Genomic DNA, 22,406 nt, shown 5'->3' with positions numbered 1-22,406 from the left:
AACTGTCTAACTTTCTAAACGTCTCAGCTTCTGCAATGCCACAGTTTAGAGCAGTTAATCAAGTGAAACATCCCAAGGTACTTCAGAGGAATGTCTTCAGGTGAAGTTTGGTAGCCCGATCATGAGATGTTCCGCTGATGACAAAAAGCTTTGACAAAAGACAAGAGAGAAGCAGGAAAAGCAAAGGAAGGAATTCTGGGCGGGTGTAGTGGGGAAGAAAATCAGACACTGGAAGAAGTGGAGATATCTCAGAGGGTTATGGGGCTGTGCGCGTTCAAGTCAAGTTAAGTCAAGTCGAGTTTATTGTCATGTACACAAGTACAGTGACGTTGCTTGCAGCAGCATCAGAGGCATGTAGGTACAGACAACACAAACAATGTAAATTATGTATAAATTTTACAAGACAGTGAAGAGAAAAAAAGACCTTAGTGCAAAAACAGTCAGAGAAAAGTCCATGGTAGTGCAAAGAGGTGGTCCACATGTTCTGTGTTTTACATGTCTAAATCTTACAAGACAGTGAAAAGACTGAGCAAAATGAGATATTAGTGCAAAAAAAACCCACTGAATGAGACATCCACGGTGGTGCAAGCGGTCGTCTGTAGTGTTCTGTTGCTGAGGTAGGGTTGGGGTTGTGCAGGTCGGTTCAAGAACCTGATGGTTGTAGGAAAGTAGCTGTTCCTGAACCTGGTGGTGTGGGGCTTCAGGCTTCTGTACCTCCTGCCTGATGGTAGCTGCGAGATGAGGGCATGACCCGGATGGTGGGGATCTTTGATGATAGATGCTGCCTCCTTGAGGCAGCACCTCCTGTAGATGCTGTCAGTGGTGGGGAGGGCTGTGCCCGTGATGGACCGGGTTGTGCCCACGACTCTCCGCAGCCTCTTGCATTTCTGTACGTTGGAATTGCCACACCAGGCTGTGATGCAACCAGTCCAGAGATAGTGAGGGGCAAGGCCATGGAGGAGCCTGGTCTGGGTGACATGCCGGTGCAGCAGTTAGTGCTGCTGCCTCACAGCTCCAGGGACCCGAGTTCCGTGCTGACCTCAGCTGTGTCTGTGTGGAGCCTCTGCATCCAGTGCAAGCAGTGACGGGCTGGGCAGAGGACAGCACCAGGGTAGACTGTGTCCACACTTTATTTTGCCCTCACCAGTGACACAGTCCATACCAGGACCAAGGGTGCAGGTGTCTACCTGCACTGCACTTTCTCTGTAGCTGTGACACTTTACTCTGTACTTGTTATTGTTTTTACCTGTACGTACATCAATGCACTCTGTACTAACCCAATGTAACTGCACTGTGTAATGAATTGACATGTACGATCGGTACGCAAGACAAGTTTTTCACTGTACCTTGGTACAAGTGACAATAATAAACCAATCCTAATACCAGCGACCCTCAGCACATGGAAAAGAGGCTTTGATGAGTCATAACCATGGGTCTGAGCTCTGGAAGCAGGACAAGGAGTTGGTAATTCCACACCTGGAATACTGCATTTAGTTCTGGTCGCCCTGCTATAGGAAAGATGTCGTTAAACTGGAGAGGGTGCAGGAGACATTTACAAGGATGTTACCGGGACTGGAGGGCTTGAGTTATAAGGCGAGATTGGATAGGCTGGGATTCTTTTTCCCAGAGTGAAAGGGGGCTGATGGGGGTGACCTTTATAAAATCATGAGGAGCACAGATAAGGTGGATGGTCCTTTTACCAAGTTAGGGGAGTTCAAAATTAGAGGGCACAGGTTTAAAGAGAGAGGGAAAGAGGCAATACTCCAGGTGAAGTCTCACCAGTGCCCTGAAGACTTCCCTACTGCTAAACTCCATCACCCTTCTGTGACTCCTCTGTTGAATCCCAGCCTGGGAGCTGTGGAGCCGAAATGCACCCTTTCCGGTCGGATATCTCGGAAAACCAGACCATGTTTCTGAGCTGCTGTATTGAGGTATACGGGGTTGGGGGAGCGGGACCGCACTCTTGATTCAAGGCAAGAACTCTGACCTAAGCTCTGGAAATGGAGATCAAAGCATTCTTACCCAAATGTGAAGACTGCCGATTTATTGTAGTATGATTCAATGTCTGAGGAGGACAAAGCTTCCTTAATCTAAAGAAAAAAGATTTGCATCTATTTAACCAGTCCTTTTTATCATTGTGTGTATAAGAGAGGGCTGAATAATTAGAGCGCAAAGGTTTGCAGAAGGATTGGAGTGGTGCATTTTCCCTCAAAGAGTGATGGCGATCTGGAGAGCATGGAAAAAGCCCTCTCCTCATTTGTGCAATTGGTTTATTACTTGGAGTGAGCTTGGAACTGGGATTAGTTGGACTCTGCTGGCTGACTCGGGCATGATGAGCTGAATGGACTCCAGCCCTACTGTAAATGTCTATACTTCCATTAATGTTGGCAGTGCAGCTGGGACTGACAGATTGGACAGCAGTTCAGAGGTGGAACGTTGTTCCCAGCTGCTCAGTTTATGTCTGTCAGACGGACCAAGAGTACTTGAAATGCAAATGCCTGCAACTGTTGGAAACCTGAAATAAAACAAAATGTTGGAAAGACAAAATGCCAGAACAACTGGTCTCAATGCTTATTGGGTTTACAGAGAGCTTAGATTTTAGCATTAAGAGCAGGAATTGCCGGAAACACTCAGAATCTATGGAGAAACTCAGCCTCAAGACCACTAGAGGCCTGGGTTCAATTCCGACCTCCGGTGCTGTCTGTGCGGAGCTTGCAAGTTCTCCCTGTGACTGCATGGGTTTCTTCCCACAGCCCAAAGAGGTGGAGGTTGGTAGGTTAATTGGCTGCTGTAAATGTCCCCTAGTGCGTGGGTGAGTGGTAGAATCTGGGGGCAGGGTGGGGGGGAAATTGATGGGAATATGGGGAGAATAAAATGGGATTAGTGTCGGATTAGTGTAAATGGGTAGTTGGTGCAGACAATGTGCTGAAGGGCCTGTTTCTGTGTGGTATCTCTCTCTCTCTCTCTCTCTCTCACTCTATCTCTCTATGAAGAGAGAGACAGTTAATGTTTCAGGATGATGTTCAGGTTTCTCTCTCCAGAGATAATCCCTGACCTGCTGAGTGTTTCCGACATTCTCTGATTTTAATGCTGAAATTCGAGGACTCTGTAGACCCAGTAAGCAACGGGGCCAGTGGTTCTAACTGGTGGCCATGTGACGAAGTAGACCAATTGTACCCAACCAAGCACAAGTTCAGAAGCAGGTGGGAAAGATTCAAAAATCACCAGAGACTGGTGCTTCCTAAATCTCAGAGCAAAGCCAGCAGCCTAGCGGCCATTTGTGTGGATGAGTGGCACCAAGAAGAGTAAAATGTGATTGGGCGGATCGACGGACATTTTTTTGCCATTGGCCATGCTCATTTCATTCTTTACGATGCTCAAATTGATGCGATAGTCAACCTTCCTGAAATTTGGTGCAAGAAATTGCTTAACTAAAGCCCGCAAACTGGAAAGAGAGAAGTGAGTTTCATTTGCATTCATTTCTGGTCGCCCCCATTACAGGAAGGATGTGGAGGCTTTGGAGAGGGTGCAGAAGAGGTTTACAGGGATGCTGCCTGGATTAGAGGGTGTGTGCTATAAGGAGAGGGTTGGACATACTTGAGTTGTTTTCTCTGGAGTGACGGAGGCTGAGGGGAGACCTGATAGAAGTTTAGAAAATTATGAGAGGCATAGAGTAGACAGCTGGTATCTCTTTCACAGGGTTGAAATGTCTAATACTACAGGGCATGAATTTAAATTGAGGGGGGAAAGTTCAAAGGAGGTGTGTGGGGTAAGTTTTTACACAAAGAGTTGTAGATGCCTGGAATGTGCTGCCAGGGGTGATGCTGGAGGCACATACAATAGTGGGGTTTAAGAGACTCTTAGATAGGCACATGAATCTGCAGAGAATGGAGGGATATAGACCATGTGCAGGCAGAAGGGATTAGGTGTCATTAGCTTAATTAGTTCAGCACAACATCGTGGACCGAAGGGCCTGTTCCTGTGCTGTTGTATGTTGTAAGTTCTATTTCTTGACTTGGGGAGAATAGGTTACAAGGAAATAAGTGGGGGAAGGGGATTGATGGGATTGCTCAGAGAGCTGGCATGGACTTGATGGGAAGAATGTCCCTCTATATTCTCAACATCCTCTATGTTGTAAAAAGATATTGATGTCTCAAAGCACTTTGTAGATACCACGGAGACACAAGGGACTACAGATGGAGCTACAAAAAATCTGCTGGAGAACTCAGAGGGTTGAGCAGCATCTGTGGGGGCGGTTAGCATGACACTATTACAGCACCAGCGATCGGGGTTCGATTCCCGTCGCTGTCTGTAAGGAGTTTTTACATTCTCCCGTGTCTGCGTGGGTTTCCTCCGGGTGCTCCGGTTTCCTCCCACCTTCCAAAGACGTACGGGTAGGTTAATTTGGGTTTAAAATGGGCGGCGCGGACTTGTTGGGCCGGAAGGGCCTGTTACCATGCTTTAAATAAGATGTAAAAAAAGAAAGGAACTGTTGACATTTCGGGTTGAACCCCTGCGTCAGGACTGGGGAGGGTTGTCTCAGTCCTGATGCTGGATCTCGACCTGAAACATCGACAATTCCTTTCCTCCCACAGATGCTGCTTGACCCGCTGAGTTCCTCCAGCAGATTGTTTATTGTTGCAGGTACTCAGGTTCACTGGACGTGTCGGTACCTTTGTAATGTCTCCAAGGGTGGGAGAAAGAATTTAAATTTGGCTGCTTTTGCAAGCACAGGCGGTGTACCCTCATACTACATGTATGAGTGCACAGTCACATGTCCTCAATGTGCTTCATGAGGAGTGAGGAGTGTCCCAAAGACCTGCTTCCCTGCTCTGTCCCAACAACAGCGCACTGCCCTGCAAAGCAGACAAGGTGAATGGTCCATCAGAATGTGCTAGTGAATGTTTACCTTCTCATTGATATCCTTAGCTTTGCTTTGAAACTCCTGAGACTTTTTGTCTCCATATTTGCTGATGAATTCTTGGTTCATGATGCGCAAGCTTCCCACATAACTGACTCCAAACTTATCGCTGTTGTCTTCGGGCTTGTCAGCTGAGGAGGAGATAAGAGAGCTTGGATTAGACCATTGTTGGGCTGGGTCTGTTGTCCTGACCCGCTCAAGGCTGCCCACGATGTCGATGGACATTGTCCTGTGCCAGTGTGACACGTTGGGAGCAGGGCTCTTGCTGCAGGAACTTCCCCAAGTAGCAAAGTGCTGAAGTGAGATAAGGTCATGGAAAACATTGAGGAGATGGAGGTGTTTAAGATCATGAGGGACCTTCATAGGGAATAAGAAGAAGGAGTTACCACAGACAAGAGGCTGAAGGATCAATTGTTTAACTAGTAATAATTCCAGAGGGAGATAACAAGAATTCTTTATATAGAGTCATTATGAGGTAGAGCATGGAAACAGGCCCTTCAGCCCACTGTCTGTGCTGACCCATTTACACAGACCCTACACAAATCCCATTATATTCTCCCCACTTTCCCATCAGCTCCCCCCAGATTCTACCACTCACTTACTAGGGGCAATTTACACTGGCCAATTAACCTACCAACCCGCAAGTCTTTGGGATGAGGGAGGGAACCGGAGCACCCAGGGGGAAACCCACGCGGTCACAGGGAGAACGTGCAAACTCCACACAGACAGCACTGGGGGTCGGGATTGAACCCAGCTCGCTGGAGCTGTGAGGCACTAACCAATGGGCCATCCTAAGGATATTACTACACTCATGTCTGGAGCATCTGGACAGTAAAGACACCTACGTTAGACTATTGTTTATTGACTACGGTTACACCTTCAATACTATTCCAAGCAAATTCATCACCAAACTCAGAGACCTGGGAATCAACACCTCCCTTTACAACTGGATCCTTGACTTCCTGACCAACAGATCGCAATCAGTGAGGACAGGCAGCAACACCTCCAGCACCATTATTCTCAACACTGGTGCCCCACAAGGCTGCGTCCTCAGCCCCCTACTCTGCTCCTTATACACTCATGACTGTCTGGCTAGATTCTGCTCTAACTCCATCTACAAGTTTGCAGATGATACCACCGTAGTGGGCCGTATCTCAAATATGATGAGTCGGAGTACAGGAAGGAGATAGAGAGCTTAGTGACATGGTGTCATGACAACAACCTTTCCCTCAATGTTGGCAAAAAAAAAGAGTTGGTCACTGACTTCAGGAAAGTGGGCGGTGTACATGCACCTGTCTATATCAATGGTGCTGAGGTCGAGAGGGTTGAGAGCTTCAAGTTCCAAGGAGTGAACATCACCAATAGCCTGTCTTGGTCCAACCATGTAGACGCAATGGCCAAGAAAGCTCACCAGTGCCTCTACTTCCTCAGGAGGCTAAAGAAATTTGGCATGTCCCCTTTGACACTCACCAACTTTTATCAGTGCACCACAGAAAGCATCCTATCTGGATGCATCACGGCTTGGTATGGCAACTGCTCTGCCCAGGACCGCAAGAAACTGCAGAGAGTTGTGGACACAGCCCAGCACATCATGGAAACCGGCCTCCCCTCCATGGACTCTGTCTCTACCTCTCACTGCCTTGGTGAAGCAGCCAAAGACCTCACCCACCCGGGTCATTCTCTCTTACCTCCTCTACCATCAGGCAGAAGATACAGGAGCCTGAGGGCACGTACCACCAGGCTCAAGGACAGCTTCTATCCCACGGTGATAAGACTATTGAATAGTTCCATTATATGATGAGATGGACTCCTGACCTCACAATCTACCTTGTTGTAACCTTGCACCTTATTGTCTACCTGCAATGCACTTCCCTGTAGCTGTGACACTTTACTCTGTATTCTGTTATTGTTTTTACCCTGTACTACCTCAATGTACTCTGTACTACCTCAATGCACTGTGTAATGAATTGATCTGTACGAATGGTATATAAGACAAATTTTTCACTGTATCTCGGTACAAGTGACAATAATAAACCAATACCAATACCAATATTAAAACCTGTGATGTGGAAGCCACTTGCTGAGTGGGCAGTGACAGAAAATTTAACAGACCTCAAAAAGGAACTGGACAGAAACTTGAAAGGGAGGAGTTTTAGGAGCTGTCACAATGGAATGGATAAATGGGAAGCTTCTTCAAAGAGCAGAGAGCTGAATGGCTTTGTCTGCCATTTGGCTGAGGTGGAGAGGAGGGTGTGGGAGCTTGCCTGTGCTGGGTAGCACAGTACAGGACACCTGTTGTATTCATTGCCTGACGTTTAGTTCCATTGAGTTTAAAGCAACAGGAATTGGGAGATGAACACCTCGGCTAACGTTTCCACACCATTCCCCAGCACAGATTCCCAAGGACAAACCCCTCCCTCACTGCCCCTACCAGTGGGCGATCCCTCACCCTCAGATCGTAGGTTTTAAGTTTGAACCCCGCCCCAGGGCACGAGCAGAGAATTCCAGGCGGATTCTGGATGAAGTGTGGTGCTGAGGGACAGCCACATCTTCTGGAAATTAAACCCAGGCACAGTTGCCAAATACAGACACTGGCACATTAACTGCAATGGTCAGGGAGCTGTGACCAGTGTCCCAGCCCACATCAACCCCTCTACCGATTAGTTGCTGACCGCCACCATCCTGACCATAGGATCTTGCTGTGCACAGACCGGCTGCTGTCTTCCTGCATTTCATTGACTGTAAAACACATTGGTCTATCATGAGGCTGGGGCCGGCACTATAGGAACGCACGCTGCTTTTGTCTGAGATGCCTCTAATATTAGTGTCTGAGAAAATTAACTATAAAATGGGCGCGGGCATTGGAAGGGACTAACATATGACATATGAGGAACGTTTGACGGCTCTTGGGCTGTACTCCCTGGAGTTCAGAAGAATGGGGGGGAACCTCTTAGAAACATTTTGAATGTTAGAAGGTCTGGACAGAGTAGATGTTCCAAAGTTGTTTCCCATGGTAGGGGAGTCTAGTACAAGAGGTCACGACTTCAGGACTGAAGGGCGCCCATTCAGAACAGAGACGCGGAGAAATTTCTTTAGCCAGAGAATGGTGAATCTGTGGAATTTGTTGCCATGGGCGGCTGTGGAGGCAAAGTCATTGGGTGTATTTAAGGCAGAGATCGATAGGTATCTGAGTAGCCAGGGCATCAAAGGTTATGGTGAGAAGGCGGGGGAGTGGGGCTAAATGGGAGAATGGATCAGCTCATGATAGAATGGCGGAGCAGACGATGGGCTGAATGGCCGACTTCTGCTCCTTTGTCTTATGGTCTTATGGACTGAGGAGTAAGTGTGGGCAGCACTGAAGGCTCTGAGTGGAGTCAGAGTTAGCATTGCTGGACGGCAGGAGCTGGGGTAGGTCCTTGGTATCCTCAGGGAACAGAGGATGTCCTGGGACTAGAACTGGTTAGAGATGACACTCGGCAACAGTCTGGTGCTGACTCTGTACAAACGCCGCCTCCTGCTCAGAGTGATGTGGGCAAGGGCTTCGGGAAGTATCAGAAATACCGGACCCCTCCAGAAGCCCAAACTGCCAGACCACCACAAAGCCCCCCTCCCCTGCTGAACCCAGCCCTTCTCTCTGCCACTCTTCACCAGTGGATGGATGTCTTGTGGACTGCAACACAATTAAGTGCAAAGACCCAAGACACACGAAACCATGGACTTTATCTTAAGAAACATAAACGTGAGGAGTAAGACCAGGAGGAGGCCGTTCCCCACCATTCAATGAGACTGGGGCTGATCCGGCCTTGGCCCCTGCTCCGCTCTCCCCCCTGAGAGCTCCGCTCTCCCCACCATCCGGGCCACGTCACCTTCTCCCAGCTCCCATCGGGCAGGAGGTACAGAAGCCTAAAGTCCCACACCACCAGGTTCAGGAACAGCTGCTTCCCTTCAACCATTCAACCTGCACAACCCTAATCACTACCTCAGTATAGCAACACTACGACCACTTTGTACTGCAATGGGCTTTGCTTTTTTTGTTGTAATTGCGTTCTTTCTTGTATAATTTTGCATAATTTATGTTTTTTTCATGTGAATGTTGTGTCTCTATTGCTCTGTGCCTGTGATGCTGCTGCAAGTAAGTTTTTCATTACACCTGTGCACACATGGACTTGTGCAGATGACAACAAACTCGACTTTGATCCCAGAATCCTTGACTCCCAGTGGACCAAATCTGACAATGTTGGCCTTGGATATATTCAACAACTCTGCTCCACAAGTCCCTGGGATGGACTATCCCACGATTCACAACCCTCTGAGGGAAGAAGTTCTGCCTGATGTCCGTATGAACTGGGCCTGACTCTGAAACTGTTTCCCCAGACTCTGCTAGCCCCACGAGGTAAAATCCCCTTGTCATCCCCCCCCCCCCCCCCCCCAAAATGTGTTTTCTTTCAATCAGTCACCTCCCAATCTTCCCTTCTCCAACATTTCTGGGCCTAACGTGTTCAATATCAGGGGTCAGCACAGGGTGACCCATATATGTGGGCTGGGGTCACATAGAACCCAGACGGGGTAAGGGAGGCAGATCTCCCCCGTGACCAGGTGGGTTTCACGACAGTCTGATGGTTGGAAGTCACCGCCAGCTTTAAGTTCCAGATCCCGGCTTCCTCCCAGGGTTGAGGGGGTTACTTGGCCGCTGTAAATTGCCCCCGGTGTCTGGGTGGGGGGATAGAATCTGGGGGCAGTTGATGGGAACGTGGGGAGAATGAAAAGGGTGTGTGCAGGATTATTGTAAATGGGTGTTTGATGATCAGTATGGACTCGATGGGCCAAAGGGCCTGTTTCCGTGATGTATGAATCTGATTCTAAATTCCCCAGCTGCCGTGTTCGAAGGAGATGTGATCCCCCAGTGATCTCCTTGGCTGCAGCATCAGCGACCCAGAGAGTTTTCCCCGTATCCTGAGGCATCCCAGAAGCAACGGCAACCTACGTCTCTACGATCCACCCACCGGTGGACTCGCCCCATCTCCCAGGCAACGTGTGGCTCGGGCGAGGCTGGGAATCACACAGGGATCTTGCTTACTCTCTGCGGGAGGTTGGAAGGTGCTCACGGTTACCATGGTGACACAGCTCTAGATGGGCCTTTGGTCCTTTCATTGGCAGTGCCTAATTCGAGCTCACTGAATCACACCTGCCCGCTGCTCCCCGAGGGGCCCAGAGCATTTGACTGTGTTACCTACCCTGATAAACAAAGGTGTCAAAAACAAGTGTCTCAGCAGCAAGAATGGGGGTAACTCACAAATCAACATGAAAACATTCAGCGATCTTAACGCAACATAGAACTGGCAATCATATGCAACAATCTGCTGGAGGAACTCAGCGGGTCGAGCAGCTTCTGTGGGAGGAAAGGAATTGTCGACGTTTCAGGTCGAAACCCTGCATCAGGAACCAATCGTGTACCTTAGAACATTTGTACATAATGCCACATGGTGCAGTATTCTTAGATAAAGTGGGACTCTCAATGTGCAAAGGAGTGGCCAGCGGGTGCACAGCAAGATCCCACAACAGTGGGGTGATAATGACTAGGTGAGCGCCACCGTGAAGCTGGCTGAGGGACAAACACTGGGGAGCCACTTTGAAACAGTGCCATGCACAGGAGCAAGACAGGAGGAGGTCACTCAGTCTCTTAAGTCTATTCCTGCACAGACTGAGGTCACAAGATTACACAAGGTCATAATAAAAGGAGCAGAAGTAGGCCATTCGGCCCATCGAGTCTGCTCCGCTACCTCATCATGAGCTAAACTATTCCCATTTAACTCCAATTCCCGGCCTTTTCCCCATATCCCTTGATACCCTGACTAATTAGATACCTATCAATCTCCTCCTTAAACAGTCCCAATGATCGGGACTCCACAGCTGTATGTGGCAACGAATTCCATAAATCCACGACCCTCTGGCTAAAGGTGTTTCTTCTCATTTCTGTTCTAAATGGGTACCCTCTAATTCTAAGACTGTGCCCTCTAGTCCTGGACTCACCCACCAAGGGAAACAACTTAGCCACATCTACTCTGTCCAGTCCTTTCAACATTTGAAATGTTTCTGAGGTCCCCTCTTGTTCTTCTGTACTCCAATGAATACAGTCCAAGAGCCGACAAACGCTCATCATATGTAAGCCCGTGCATCCCGGGAATCATCCTCGTAAATGTTCTGTGAACCCTCTCCAACATCAGTACATTCAACATTGACCTGTGGCTCAGTTCCATCCACCTCCCTTGCCTACCCAGTACCCATACTCTCAGAGTCAGGCTTATTGACTGATCTGGCCTGTGTTGGTTGCTAGTGGGCAAAGTTGTAGCCTTTTGTGTGGAGCAGCCTCTCCTGAACGGACAGGCTGTTCTCAAGTCCTGGACGTCCCCACCTGCAGAAGACAATCACCTCCATCTTCTTCTCCACCATGGCCTATCTGTCTGTAGCTTCCTGCACTATAACAAGGCCCAGTACAAGCATGAGGAGCAACATATCTGGCCTCCATGTGCAAAGCAGTTAAGACACCTATGTGAGATTATAGAACAGTACAGCGCAGGAACAGGCCCTTCGGCCCACAATGTTTGTACTGACCATGATGTCAGTTTAACCTGCACACCTGCCTGCACGTGGTCTATACCCCTCCATTCCCTGCCGGTTCATGTGTCTAAATTCCTCTTAAACTTTGCTATCGTATCTGCTTCCACCATCTCCCCTGACAGCGCGCTCTGGGCACCCACCACTCTCTGCGTGAAAAAGTTGCCTCATAAATCTCCTTTAAGCTTTCTCCCTCTCACCTTAAAGTGATGCCTTCTAGTATTTGACATTTCCATCTTGGGAAAAAGACTCTGTCTCCCCTATTTATGCCTCTCAGCATTTTACAAACTTCAGTCAGGTGGGCCCTCAGCCTCTGATGCTCCAGAGAAAATAATCCAAGTTTGTCCAACCTCTCCCTATAGCTAATACCCTCTAATCCAGGCAACATCCCTCTGAACCTCTTCTGCACTGTCTCCGGTGCCTCCACACCCTTCCTGTAATGGAGTGACCAGAACTGCACACAATACTCCAAATGTGGCCTAACCAAAGTTTTATACAGATGCAACATGACTTCCCAATAATCAACACCACAACCGATGATGACAAGTATGCCATATTTGCTCTTTACCAACCTATCCACTTGTGTTGACACTTCTAGGGAGCTATGGACTTGCAACCCAAGATATTTGAGATTATAAGAGGTCAGAGATCTGTATGGGCAAGGAATGCAAGTTGAGTGTTGGCTCTTTAAATAGCACAGTTCCAGGGGAACAGGGTCATTAAACCCGTGTGCAAATAGAGGCTGTGGTGATTGGGAGTACTGAGGTCAAAGATCCCACTTCAGACAATTTTGTGTGAGACACAACTGATGACATCACTTGGGGAGTTTTATGCCGGAGGAACAAAATTGCAAGGGAGAATGAAAATCCCTCAGAAAAGTGAGGTTAACTTGATCTACACACTGCAGCACTGTTGTTCTGGAGATATGTGAATGAATTTGAGCAATGGTCAGGGGAACAGATGTTTGGAGGGTCTTGAGGCTGCAGGAAGTTCAGAGAAAGGGAGGGGAGAGATCATGGGGGGAGCTGAAACCAGTGTCCGTGTGTATCCCAGCCTGCCTGTGCAAACCCCAATGTATGTGTGCATGTGTACCTCAAGTAGGGGTGCACACACTTGTGTGTGTTTCTATGTGTGTGTGTTTGTGTGTGCATATGTGCGTCTGTGTGTGCATGTGCATGAGTGTGTGTATGTGTGTCTGTGTGTGTGCATGTGTGTAAGTGCATGAATGTGTGAGCACATGTATGTGCATGTGTCTGCATCTGTATATATGTATGTGTGCACACGTGTGTGTAGCAGTGTATGAGTACAACCCATATCTGAATGCACACCAGCACGTGTGTACATCCCTGTATCTGCGTACCCTCCATGGTACAAACGTACCCAAGTGTGAGTGTGCACAGCCAGTGCGTGTACACCAGCGGGGGTCTCCTCTCTCACCTCCACATCCAAGTGTGTATATTCCATCAAACATTGCCTGCGGAGATACTGGGGGAGAGAATGAACCAGGGAACTCCTGGTAGAGTGGCTCCATAGCACGTCACCGTTAAATTATTCACAGAACGTCTACCTCTGGACAACTCCAAGACGTTTGAAGGTAATTAGCGAGGCCAGTTCGTACTGCAAGCTGCTGGTAGATCACTTACACAGGAAGTAGATCATTTACACAGGAAATAGATCACTTACACAGGAAGTACCAGGCAGCAACGCCGGCCCCGGCCACCATCAGCGCTCCCAGCAGGAGAGAAATGATCAGTATTGTCCTCTTGGCCAAGTGCGTAGCTTTTGGGGGAATTGCCTCCTGGAGGAGAAAGGATCCATCTTCATCCAGATACTTGGTACGCACAGACACTGGGGTTCGCACAGACACTGGGGTTCGCTCAGACACTGGGGTTCGCACAGACATTGAGGTACGCACAGGCACTGGGGTGCACAGACATTAAGGTGCACATAGACACTGGGGTGCACCAGACATTGGGGTACACACAGACACTGGGGTACACAGAGGCTCTGGGGTTCACACAGGCACTGGGTTACACACAGATGCTGGGGTACACACAGGCGCTAGCATTCACATGGGCACTGGGGTTAACACAGATACTGGGGTACACACAGGCATCAGGGTGCACCAGACATTGGGGTACGCACAGACATTGAGGTACACACAGGCACTGGGGTGCACCAGATACTGGGGTATGCACAGACACTGGGGTACACACAGACACCAGGGTGCACCGGACACTGGGGTGCACACATACATTGGGGTACACACAGACACTGGGGTGCACACAGACATTGTGGTGCACACAGACACTGGGTTGCACCAGACACTGGGGTACACTCAGACAATGGGGTACACACAGACACAGGGGTACACACAGACACCAGGGTGCACACAGACACCAGGGTGCACACAGATACACGCACAGAGGGTTATATATAGACATCGGGGTACAGTGGTGAAGTGGTGATGTTGTTAAGTAACTGGACTCATAGTGAGGGAGCCAGACAGGTGATTTCAGAGACACAAGTCTAAATCCCACCATGGCATCTGGAGACTTAAATCCAAATCGTTAAATAAATCCAAAATAAAATTCCAGGCCCAGTGATTTTAGAACTTCTGGGTTGCTTAAACATCCTTCTACCTGAATGAAGTCTGTAGGAGGGAACACCTCTGCTGCCGTACCTGGCCTGGTCTCTTGGTAACTCCAGTCCCACTGATATGGCTGAATCTTAAATGTGCCCCCCCTCCCCACCCTCCCCCCCCCAGTCTGAGGGTAATTGTGGATGGGTATAAAATGCTGGCATTGCCAGCAACATCCCCATCCTGTGTATACATTAAAGCAATGTTTTAATTTGTTATATTCCCTCGAGCTGGTCTCACCACCGGGGTGAGGAGAGGTAACTCTCTGAGGCTGGCCTGGACACTCCAGGAATCATGGGCTAATTCCCAGGATACAGTTGTGGCAACACCGTGAGAGGAAGAAATCAGGAGTGGGAGCAGCAAACAGAATGGTTTAACATTTTAACAAAATGTGTTTTATTAATATTTTCTTAAAATCTACTGCTGTAGTAATAATGGTCAGTTTTGTTTCATTTACAAGGGGAGATTTTACCCCGTTAATGGAGTGCACAGGGACTGGGAAGAGGTGGACGAGGGCCCTGTTAATTAATGGTGGTCTTAGTGGAGTAGAGGGGGGTGATCTGAGCTCAGGAAACCAGGGTATAGAAGAGATTTGTGTTCATAGAACATTAACAGCACAGTAGAGGCCCTTCGGCCCACAATGTTGGGATGAGAATTAAGAACGGCAGGAAGTCAGGGGTGATGTATAGGTCCCTGCACTGTAACCACAGGGAAATACTAGGAAGAAGTAATTGGGACGTCAGAAATTTCTGGGACCCTGGAGTTGTGTGCTCAGTCCTCCGCTCTACTCCCTGTATACCCATGGCTGTGTGGGCAAATACAGCGCCAATGCGACCTTCAGGTTCGGCGATGACACCACTGTTATAGGTTGGATCAGTAACAATGATGAGACAGGAAAGAGATCTCTTTCCTCCTCTCAGGAAAGAGATCGCGAACTTTGTGTCATGGTGTCAGTACAACGGCCTAGCCCTTAATGTCAGCAAGACAAAGGCGCTGGTTGTTGTCTTAAGGAAGCTGGGAGGTGAACACACCCAGTCCTCATCAGCTGAGCTGCTGTAGAGATGGTTGACAGCTTCAAGTTCCTTTTCACCCATATCACCAGCAATCTTTCCTGGTCCTTCCATGCCGATGCAGTGATCAAGAAAGCACAACAGTGTATGTACTTTCTTTGGCATCTGAGAAGGTTTGGCTTGTTGACAAGTACTCTCTCAAACTTCTATAGATGTGCTATAGAAGGTATCCTGACAGGTTCATCTCAACCTGTTATGGTAACTGCTCTGCTCTGGACCGACAGAACCTGCAGAAGGGGATAAACACTGCCCAGTCCGTCACAGGCTTGTCACTTCCTTCCATCCTGTCCATCTTCACCGAGACTTGCATCAGGAAGGCTGACGGTATCGTCTGCCCCCCTGGCCATTCGCTTTTCTCCCTTCTACCTTCTGGGAGAAGATACAGGAGCTTGAAAGCCCGGACATCCAGACTCAAGAACAGCTTCTTCCTCACTGCTGTCAGACTCCTGAACCAATCACCTCCCTCACATCCCCTTCCCGGTGGGGCTGCCATGTTCTCAGACTCTTAATTCTACTCTTCTGTTATTGTCACTTCAGCATTTCTTTTTGCACCACCTCAGTTTGCACTACCAGACTTTGCACCATTCCGTTGTTTTTGCACTCATTGTATTTATTATTACCATATATACTGTTTACGATGTGAGCTTCACTCAAGCAAGGAATTTCACTGCACCCTCGTGTACATGACAAGAAATTAATTTGTAATCTGTAATTAGAAATTTGAATTTACATTTGGACTGGGAAAATCAGATGGGCACAGTTAGTTAGCCTAACTGAGGAGTTCATGGTGTTTTTGGGATTGCTTCTTAGATTAGTACGTTGTCAAGCAAACCGGAGAGCAGGGTGTACTGGATCTTGCACTGTGCTAGGGAATAAGATTAATTAGTGACACTGTGATGTTAATATGATTGAATTTTGCGTTCATTTTGAGAGAGGGAAGAATGGGTCCAATTCAAGGAGACACAAGAGAGACTTCAGATGCTGGAATTTGGAGCATTAAAAGAACCTGCTGGAGAAACTCAGCAGGTTGAGCAGCATCTGTGGAGGCCGAGAGGTAGTCGACATTTCGGGTTGGGACCCTGCATCAGGACGAGGGTTTTAATAAGGACAAACATATGCGTTCAATAGGAGAGGTAGCTGAAGTGATCTCGAGAATCGGTCAGTGAAGATACTTTGGCAGAGATTTAAGAAGGTCTTTCAAAATATGAAGAATAGATATGTTCCAATGAGAAAGGTGGTGGTACTGAGAAAGTTGTTGGAACAGTGGCAAGGAAGTCCCCGGATCCTGATGGACACCCTAGGGGTCTTAAATGAAGTGGTGAGTGGGATAGTTGATGGATTGGTTTCAATATTCCAAAATTCCTCGATTTGGGGCAGGGTTCCATTAGATGGAGAAATAGCAGATGTGGCTCCTGTATTCCAAAAGGAGGAAGAAAGTGGGAAAACCAGAGGCCAACTAGCTCGACATGTGCCTTGAGGAGAAAGTTACAAGCTATTGTTAATGACATCGTTAATTGGAAGCTGGAAAAGTCGAAGGTACTCAGGCAAAGTCAATGCGATCTTGTGAGGGGGAAATCGTATTTATTGGAGGTCAAGAACATAAGTAACAGGAGTCGGCCACTTGGCCCCTCAGACCTGTCCCATCATCAATAAGATCATGGTTGATCCAATCATGGCCTCAGCTTTCCTGTTCTCTCCCCAGACCCCTGGAGTCCCTTTAAATGTTGTCATCCTCCATCACAATATGTTCTGGAACTCCACCTCCACTGGCATAGGCAATTCTGAAGATTCACAACCATCAGAGAGGAGAAATTCCTCCATCTGAAATGGGCAGTCCCTAGTTCTAGATACCCCACTGAGGCAACATCCTCTCAGCATCTATCCTGTCAAACTCCTTTGTATGATTCAATAAGATCACCACTCACTCTTCCAAACTCCAATGACTATAGGCCCCACCTGCTCAACCTCTCTTCACGTTTTAATCCCTTCATTCCAAGAATCAACCTCATGAGTCTTTCCTGCACTGTGTCCAACACAAACAATCCTTCCTTAAACACGGAGACCAAAACTTCATGCAGTTGTCCATTTGTGGTCTCACCAGCGCTCTGCTAAGTTGCACCCAAAACTTCCCTTCTATTAAATGCCATGCCAACATTCCATTAACTTTCCTAATTACTTGCTGTACCAGCACACTAAGTTTTATGGCCTAGGATCCCTGGATCCCTTTATACCACAACATTTTGTAGTCTCATTCCACTGAAGTAATGATTTGCATCTTCATTCTTCCCCCCAAAGTGGATAACCTCACATCTTCACACATTATACTCCCATCTACCATCTTTTGCCCTCTTACTTAATCCATCTATATCCCTCTAGATGTGCTCCTGACAACTTGTTAACCCACCGATCTTTGTGTCGTCAGCGAGTATGGTCACAGTCCCTTTGCCCAAGTCATTGATAGAGGTAATAAATAGTTAAGGCTCCATCACCAATCACTGTGGCTCCCTACTAGTTACTGATCAGCAATCTGAAAGTGACTCACATTCAGATAAGTGTGGGGTGTTGCATTTTGGAAAGTCAAATCAAGGTAGGGACTTTCACAGTGAACGGTAGGGCCCTGGGGAATGTTATAGAACAGGGGGACCTTGGGAGTTCAGGTACATGGTTCCCTGAAAGTGGAGTCACAGGTAGACAGGGTGGTGAAAAAGGTTTTTGGCATGCTGGCCCTCATCAATCAGGGCAATGAGTATAGAAGTTAGGAGATCATGGTGCTGTGTACAAGATGTTGGTGAGGCCGCACTTGGAGTATTGTGTTCAGTTTTGGTCGCCCTGCTATAGGAAAGATGTTATTAAACTGGAAGGAGTGCAGAAAAGACTTACAAGGATGTTGCCAGGACTTGAGGGACTGAGTTATAGGGAGACGTTGGACAGGTTGGGACTTTTTTTCCTTGTAGTGTAGGAGACTGAGAGGTGATCTTACAGAGGTGTATAAAATCATGGGGGGCATAGATAGGGTGAATACACTCAGTCTTTTTCCTATGGTTGTGGAATCAAGAACTAGAGGGCATAGTTTAAAGGTGAGAGGGGGAAGCTTTAATAGGAACTTGAGGGGCACAGAGGGTAGTATGTATATGGAACGAGCTGCCTGAGAAAGTGGTTGAGACAGGTACAATAACAACTTTTAAAAGACAGTTGGACGGATACATGGATAGGAAAGGTTTACAGGGATATGGGCCAAACGCTGGCAAATGGGACTAGCTTGGATAAGCATCTTGGTGGGCATGACCTGTTTCCATGCTGTATGACTCTATGACTCTATATCCCTTCTCTGTTTCCTGTTCATCAGCCAATCCCTTATCCATACAATGCATTGTCTCCAACCCTGTAGGTCTTAACTTGTGCTGTAACCTTTCTTGTAGCATCATATCATATGACTCCTGGAAATCCAAATACACTACATCTACTACTTCCCCTTTATCCACCCTGTTTGCTACGTCCTCAAAGAACTTGAGCAAATTTGTCAACACAACTTCTGTTTCAGAAAGAACCTAGAACTAGGGGTCACCCACTTAAGACAGAGATGAGGTGTAATTTTTTTCTCTCCGAGGATCGTGGATCTTTAGAACTCTCTTCCTCAAAGTGCGGTGTGAACCTTTGAATATTTTTAAGGAAGAGGTAGACAGGTTCTTGATAAGCAAGGGGTTGAAAGGTTACCGCAGGTGGATGGAAATATGGAATTAAGTCTTTAGTCAGATCAGGCGTGATCATATTAAATGGCAGAGCAGACTTGAGGGGCCAAATGGCCTTCTCACGCTGCTAATTTATGTGTATGAATGTTTGTTGTCGTCACTTGTCCTGAGAAGGCGGGACATCATGAGGATGGGCAGGTAAGGTGACCAATGGTAGGTGAACATGTTAGAACAGATCTGGAAGGACATCCATCCAGAAAGGGTAAAGAATGAGGAGTCCACCAAATGTAGTGTTAGTGTAGCCATGCCCAAGGTCATGGCTACACTCACACCTCTTGCCAGTGGTTGTTGACCATGTTCCCTCCCCTCCCTTCAATTCCACAATCGCAGATGTGGCATGGAGTGGCATGGGGCCGGAGTGATCTCCTCACTCCTCATGGTCCTTTCCTACATTCCTCTCTTCCAAGGTTTCCCTCACACCTGCCCAGGTGAGCACCAATGTCCAGGTCGGACCACCCTTGGTGTTGGTGGGACCACACCTGTGTGGCTCATTTTCCTGCAGCAGCAGCAACTCAGCACTCCTGCCTACAAGCCAGCAGGTCACGGGTTCAATTCCTGCTCCAGGAAGTAAAGCAGCAAGATCCCAGGCTCAGCTTCTGTGTGGTACTGAGCCAGTACAGCCCTACAGTGTGGATGAGATGCTGGTCCAAGGTCTCACCTGACAGGGGTAGGCAGGAGGGGCAGGGGAATTTCTTGGTCTAGATAATACACAGCGCTGTTAAACAGGTAACTGGGTTATTAATGCACCACAGGATGTGGAATCTTGCTATGCTCAGACTGGCTGTAGGAAGCCACAACTGTAATGTGATCCTTTGCTCCTTTCCAGATTCAGTGAGGGGGCGGACTTGGGGGGGTGGGGGGGTTGCTGTGTGAGTTGGGCATGGGAGGGCTGGAGAGGAGATGTTGGCCCATTGGGTGATTTACATGGAGTATTGTGTCCATTTCTGGTCGCCCTATTACAGGAAGGACATAGAGGCTTTGGAAAGGGTGCAGAAGAAGTTTACCAGGATGCTGCCTGGATTAGAGGGTATGAGCTATAAGGAGAGGTTGGACAAACTTGGGTTGTTTTCTCTGGAGCGGTGGAGGCTGAGGGGAGACCTGATAGAAGTTTATAAAATTATGAGAGGCATAGATGGAATAGACAGCGTAGAAGTGTCAAATAATAGAGGACATGCATTTAAGGTGAGAGGGGGAAAGTTTAAGATAAAATTTCTTTATTAGTCTCATGTACATTGAAACACACAGTGAAATGCATCTTTTGCCTAGAGTGTTCTGGGGGCAGCCTGCAAGTGTCGCCACACCTTCTGGTACCAACATAGCACGCCCACAACTTCCTAACCTGTAGGTCTTTGGAATGTGGGAGGAAACCGGAGCACCCGGAGGAAACCCACGCAGACACGGGGAGAACGTACAAACTCCATACAGACAGTGGCGGGAATTGAACCGGGGTCACTGGTGCTGTAATAGCGTTACACTAACCACTACACTAAAGGAGATGTGCACAGAGAGTGGTGGGTGCCTGGAATGTACTGCCAGAGGTGGTGGTGGAGGCAGATACGATAGTGGCATTTAAGAGGCTGTTAGACAGACACGTGAATATGCAGGGATTGGAGGGATGTGGATCATGTGCAGGCAGAAGAGATTTAATTCGGCAGTGTGTTCAGTACAGACATTGTGGGCCGAAGGTCCTGTTCCTGTGCTGTACCATTCTGTGTTCTATGCTTCCAGATCCATGGGTTGTTACAGCAGCAGGCTGGGGCCCTTCGGTATTTGCCCTCTGTTCTGGGGACCAGCCTAAGTCTGGGACTGATCCCCAAATTCTGGGAATGGGGCTGAGCTTGAGACTGGGTCTGGTCCAGGCATGTCCCTGGTGTGCAGAACCTGACCAAGAGGCCACAAGACCTCACAGCCATCAGCAAACCCTCATACATCCCCAGGAGGTGGGTTGAGGAAGTGACTGGAGGGAGAGGGGTGGGAGGTGGGTGGGGAGGAGAAGGTTATTTGGGGGAGAGCTGGGGGTTGCCGGTGATGTAGGCGTGGGAGGGCTGGAAAGGAGATGTTGGCCCATGAGGTGATTTACCTCCGGCTTGTTGTTGGCAGTCAACACTGGGTCACCCTCAAACCTCCTCACTACGCCCCCACCCCCAAATCTCTTCACCAACCCCCTCCAGCATCCTCGCTACCCTTCAACCGTCCTCACCATCTCCCCAACCCTCCCTGCCCCACCAACCCTCCGTCCTATTGCCGTCAACCCCCGCAGATGTTCCCTTACCCCTGGAGTCATTTCTACCCTTCAGTTCAATCACAGCTGCTCCCCCTCTCCCTGTGGATCAGCAGAACCAGCTCCCGGGGTGGTTGACCAATCCAAGGAGCTCACCCCCGCTCTCCATTTCAGGGTTTCCAACTGTGTTCAACCTCTTCCTGGGCTCTTATCCCATGGTCTGCCCCAGAGCCAACCCCCATCCCTCTACCCTGCACCCCTCACCACTCCTACCCATGCCACCTACTCCTCCAGTAACAAGCAGTCTTTGCAACTAATAGCAACTCTACAAGTAATAGCAACATAATGATAGATCTGAATGATAGGGCTACGTGGGAGGGAAGGATTAGATAGATATTAGAGCAGGATAAAATGTCGGCACAACATTGTGGGCCAAAGGACCTGTACTGTGCTGTAGTGTTCTATGTTCTATAAGTACATTAGAAATTGGAGCTGTCGGATCCGGTTACTTTTGAATCCGCACGTTCTTTCAGGAGCCCAGGAGTAAGTTGAAAACTTTGTGAAGTTTTATTGGAAACGTTTAAAACAAAGAAACAGTCACAGAGCACATGGCACTAGCTTTACTACTGGGAGATGAGCTGAGACAAAAGGAATAAAGATGAGCTAGGGCTGGGGGGTGGGGGTAGCGGTGGGGTGAGCGGTGGGGTGGGGGGGGGGAGAGAGTGATTAACGAAAAAACAACATCTTTTATCCCTGAGATAAGAGGTACTCCTCAGCTAACAATAGTCCAATCAGGAAACCTATTAGATACCTGTGGCAAACCAACCAATGGGAAAACACATATTCACCTGATGGACGAACCAATAAGCTAGGAAGCGGCCATTCCTTGTACAGCTACTTGAGCTGTATTAAACACTATACATGTTAAAAAAACTAATTAAAACTGTCGAATCCAACAGAACAGGAGCAGAACAGTCGGCACCTCATTAAATAAAACCACGGCTGACTCTCTACCTTCCCCACATCCCTTTATTTCTCAAATATTCAGAAATATGCCAAGGAATAGGATTAATTAGTGACCCTTTGGGTAACCGTGCTGATGATATGATTAAATTTTACATTTGTTTTGAGAGAGGGAAGAACGCATCCAAGATGAGGGTTTTAAACTTCAATAAGGGCAACTGTAAGG

General features: G+C 48.1%; 1 protein-coding gene across 3 annotated transcripts in view; it reads right to left on the bottom strand.

Moving 5' to 3' along the window:
• LOC127585604 (transmembrane protease serine 6) overlaps positions 1-22,406 on the bottom strand; it is a 63,482-nt gene that overhangs the window by 35,119 nt on the left and 5,957 nt on the right. For all 3 annotated transcript variants that reach the window (XR_007958540.1, XM_052043200.1, XM_052043201.1), the window contains exons 2-4: positions 13,220-13,334; positions 4,910-5,052; positions 2,023-2,090 (exon numbers count right to left, since the gene is read on the bottom strand). Coding sequence is in view for 2 of the 3 variants with exons in the window: in XM_052043200.1 (XP_051899160.1) it covers positions 2,023-2,090; positions 4,910-5,052; positions 13,220-13,334 (326 nt within the window). In the remaining variant the exon portion in view is untranslated. The remainder of the gene's footprint in view (positions 1-2,022; positions 2,091-4,909; positions 5,053-13,219; positions 13,335-22,406) is intronic.

The sequence above is a fragment of the Pristis pectinata genome, chromosome 33 (genome assembly GCF_009764475.1).
Source record: "Pristis pectinata isolate sPriPec2 chromosome 33, sPriPec2.1.pri, whole genome shotgun sequence".
NCBI classification, from domain to species: domain Eukaryota; kingdom Metazoa; phylum Chordata; class Chondrichthyes; order Rhinopristiformes; family Pristidae; genus Pristis; species Pristis pectinata.
Note: the sequence above shows the minus strand (reverse complement) of the source record. Positions and strands in the feature narration are given on the sequence as shown.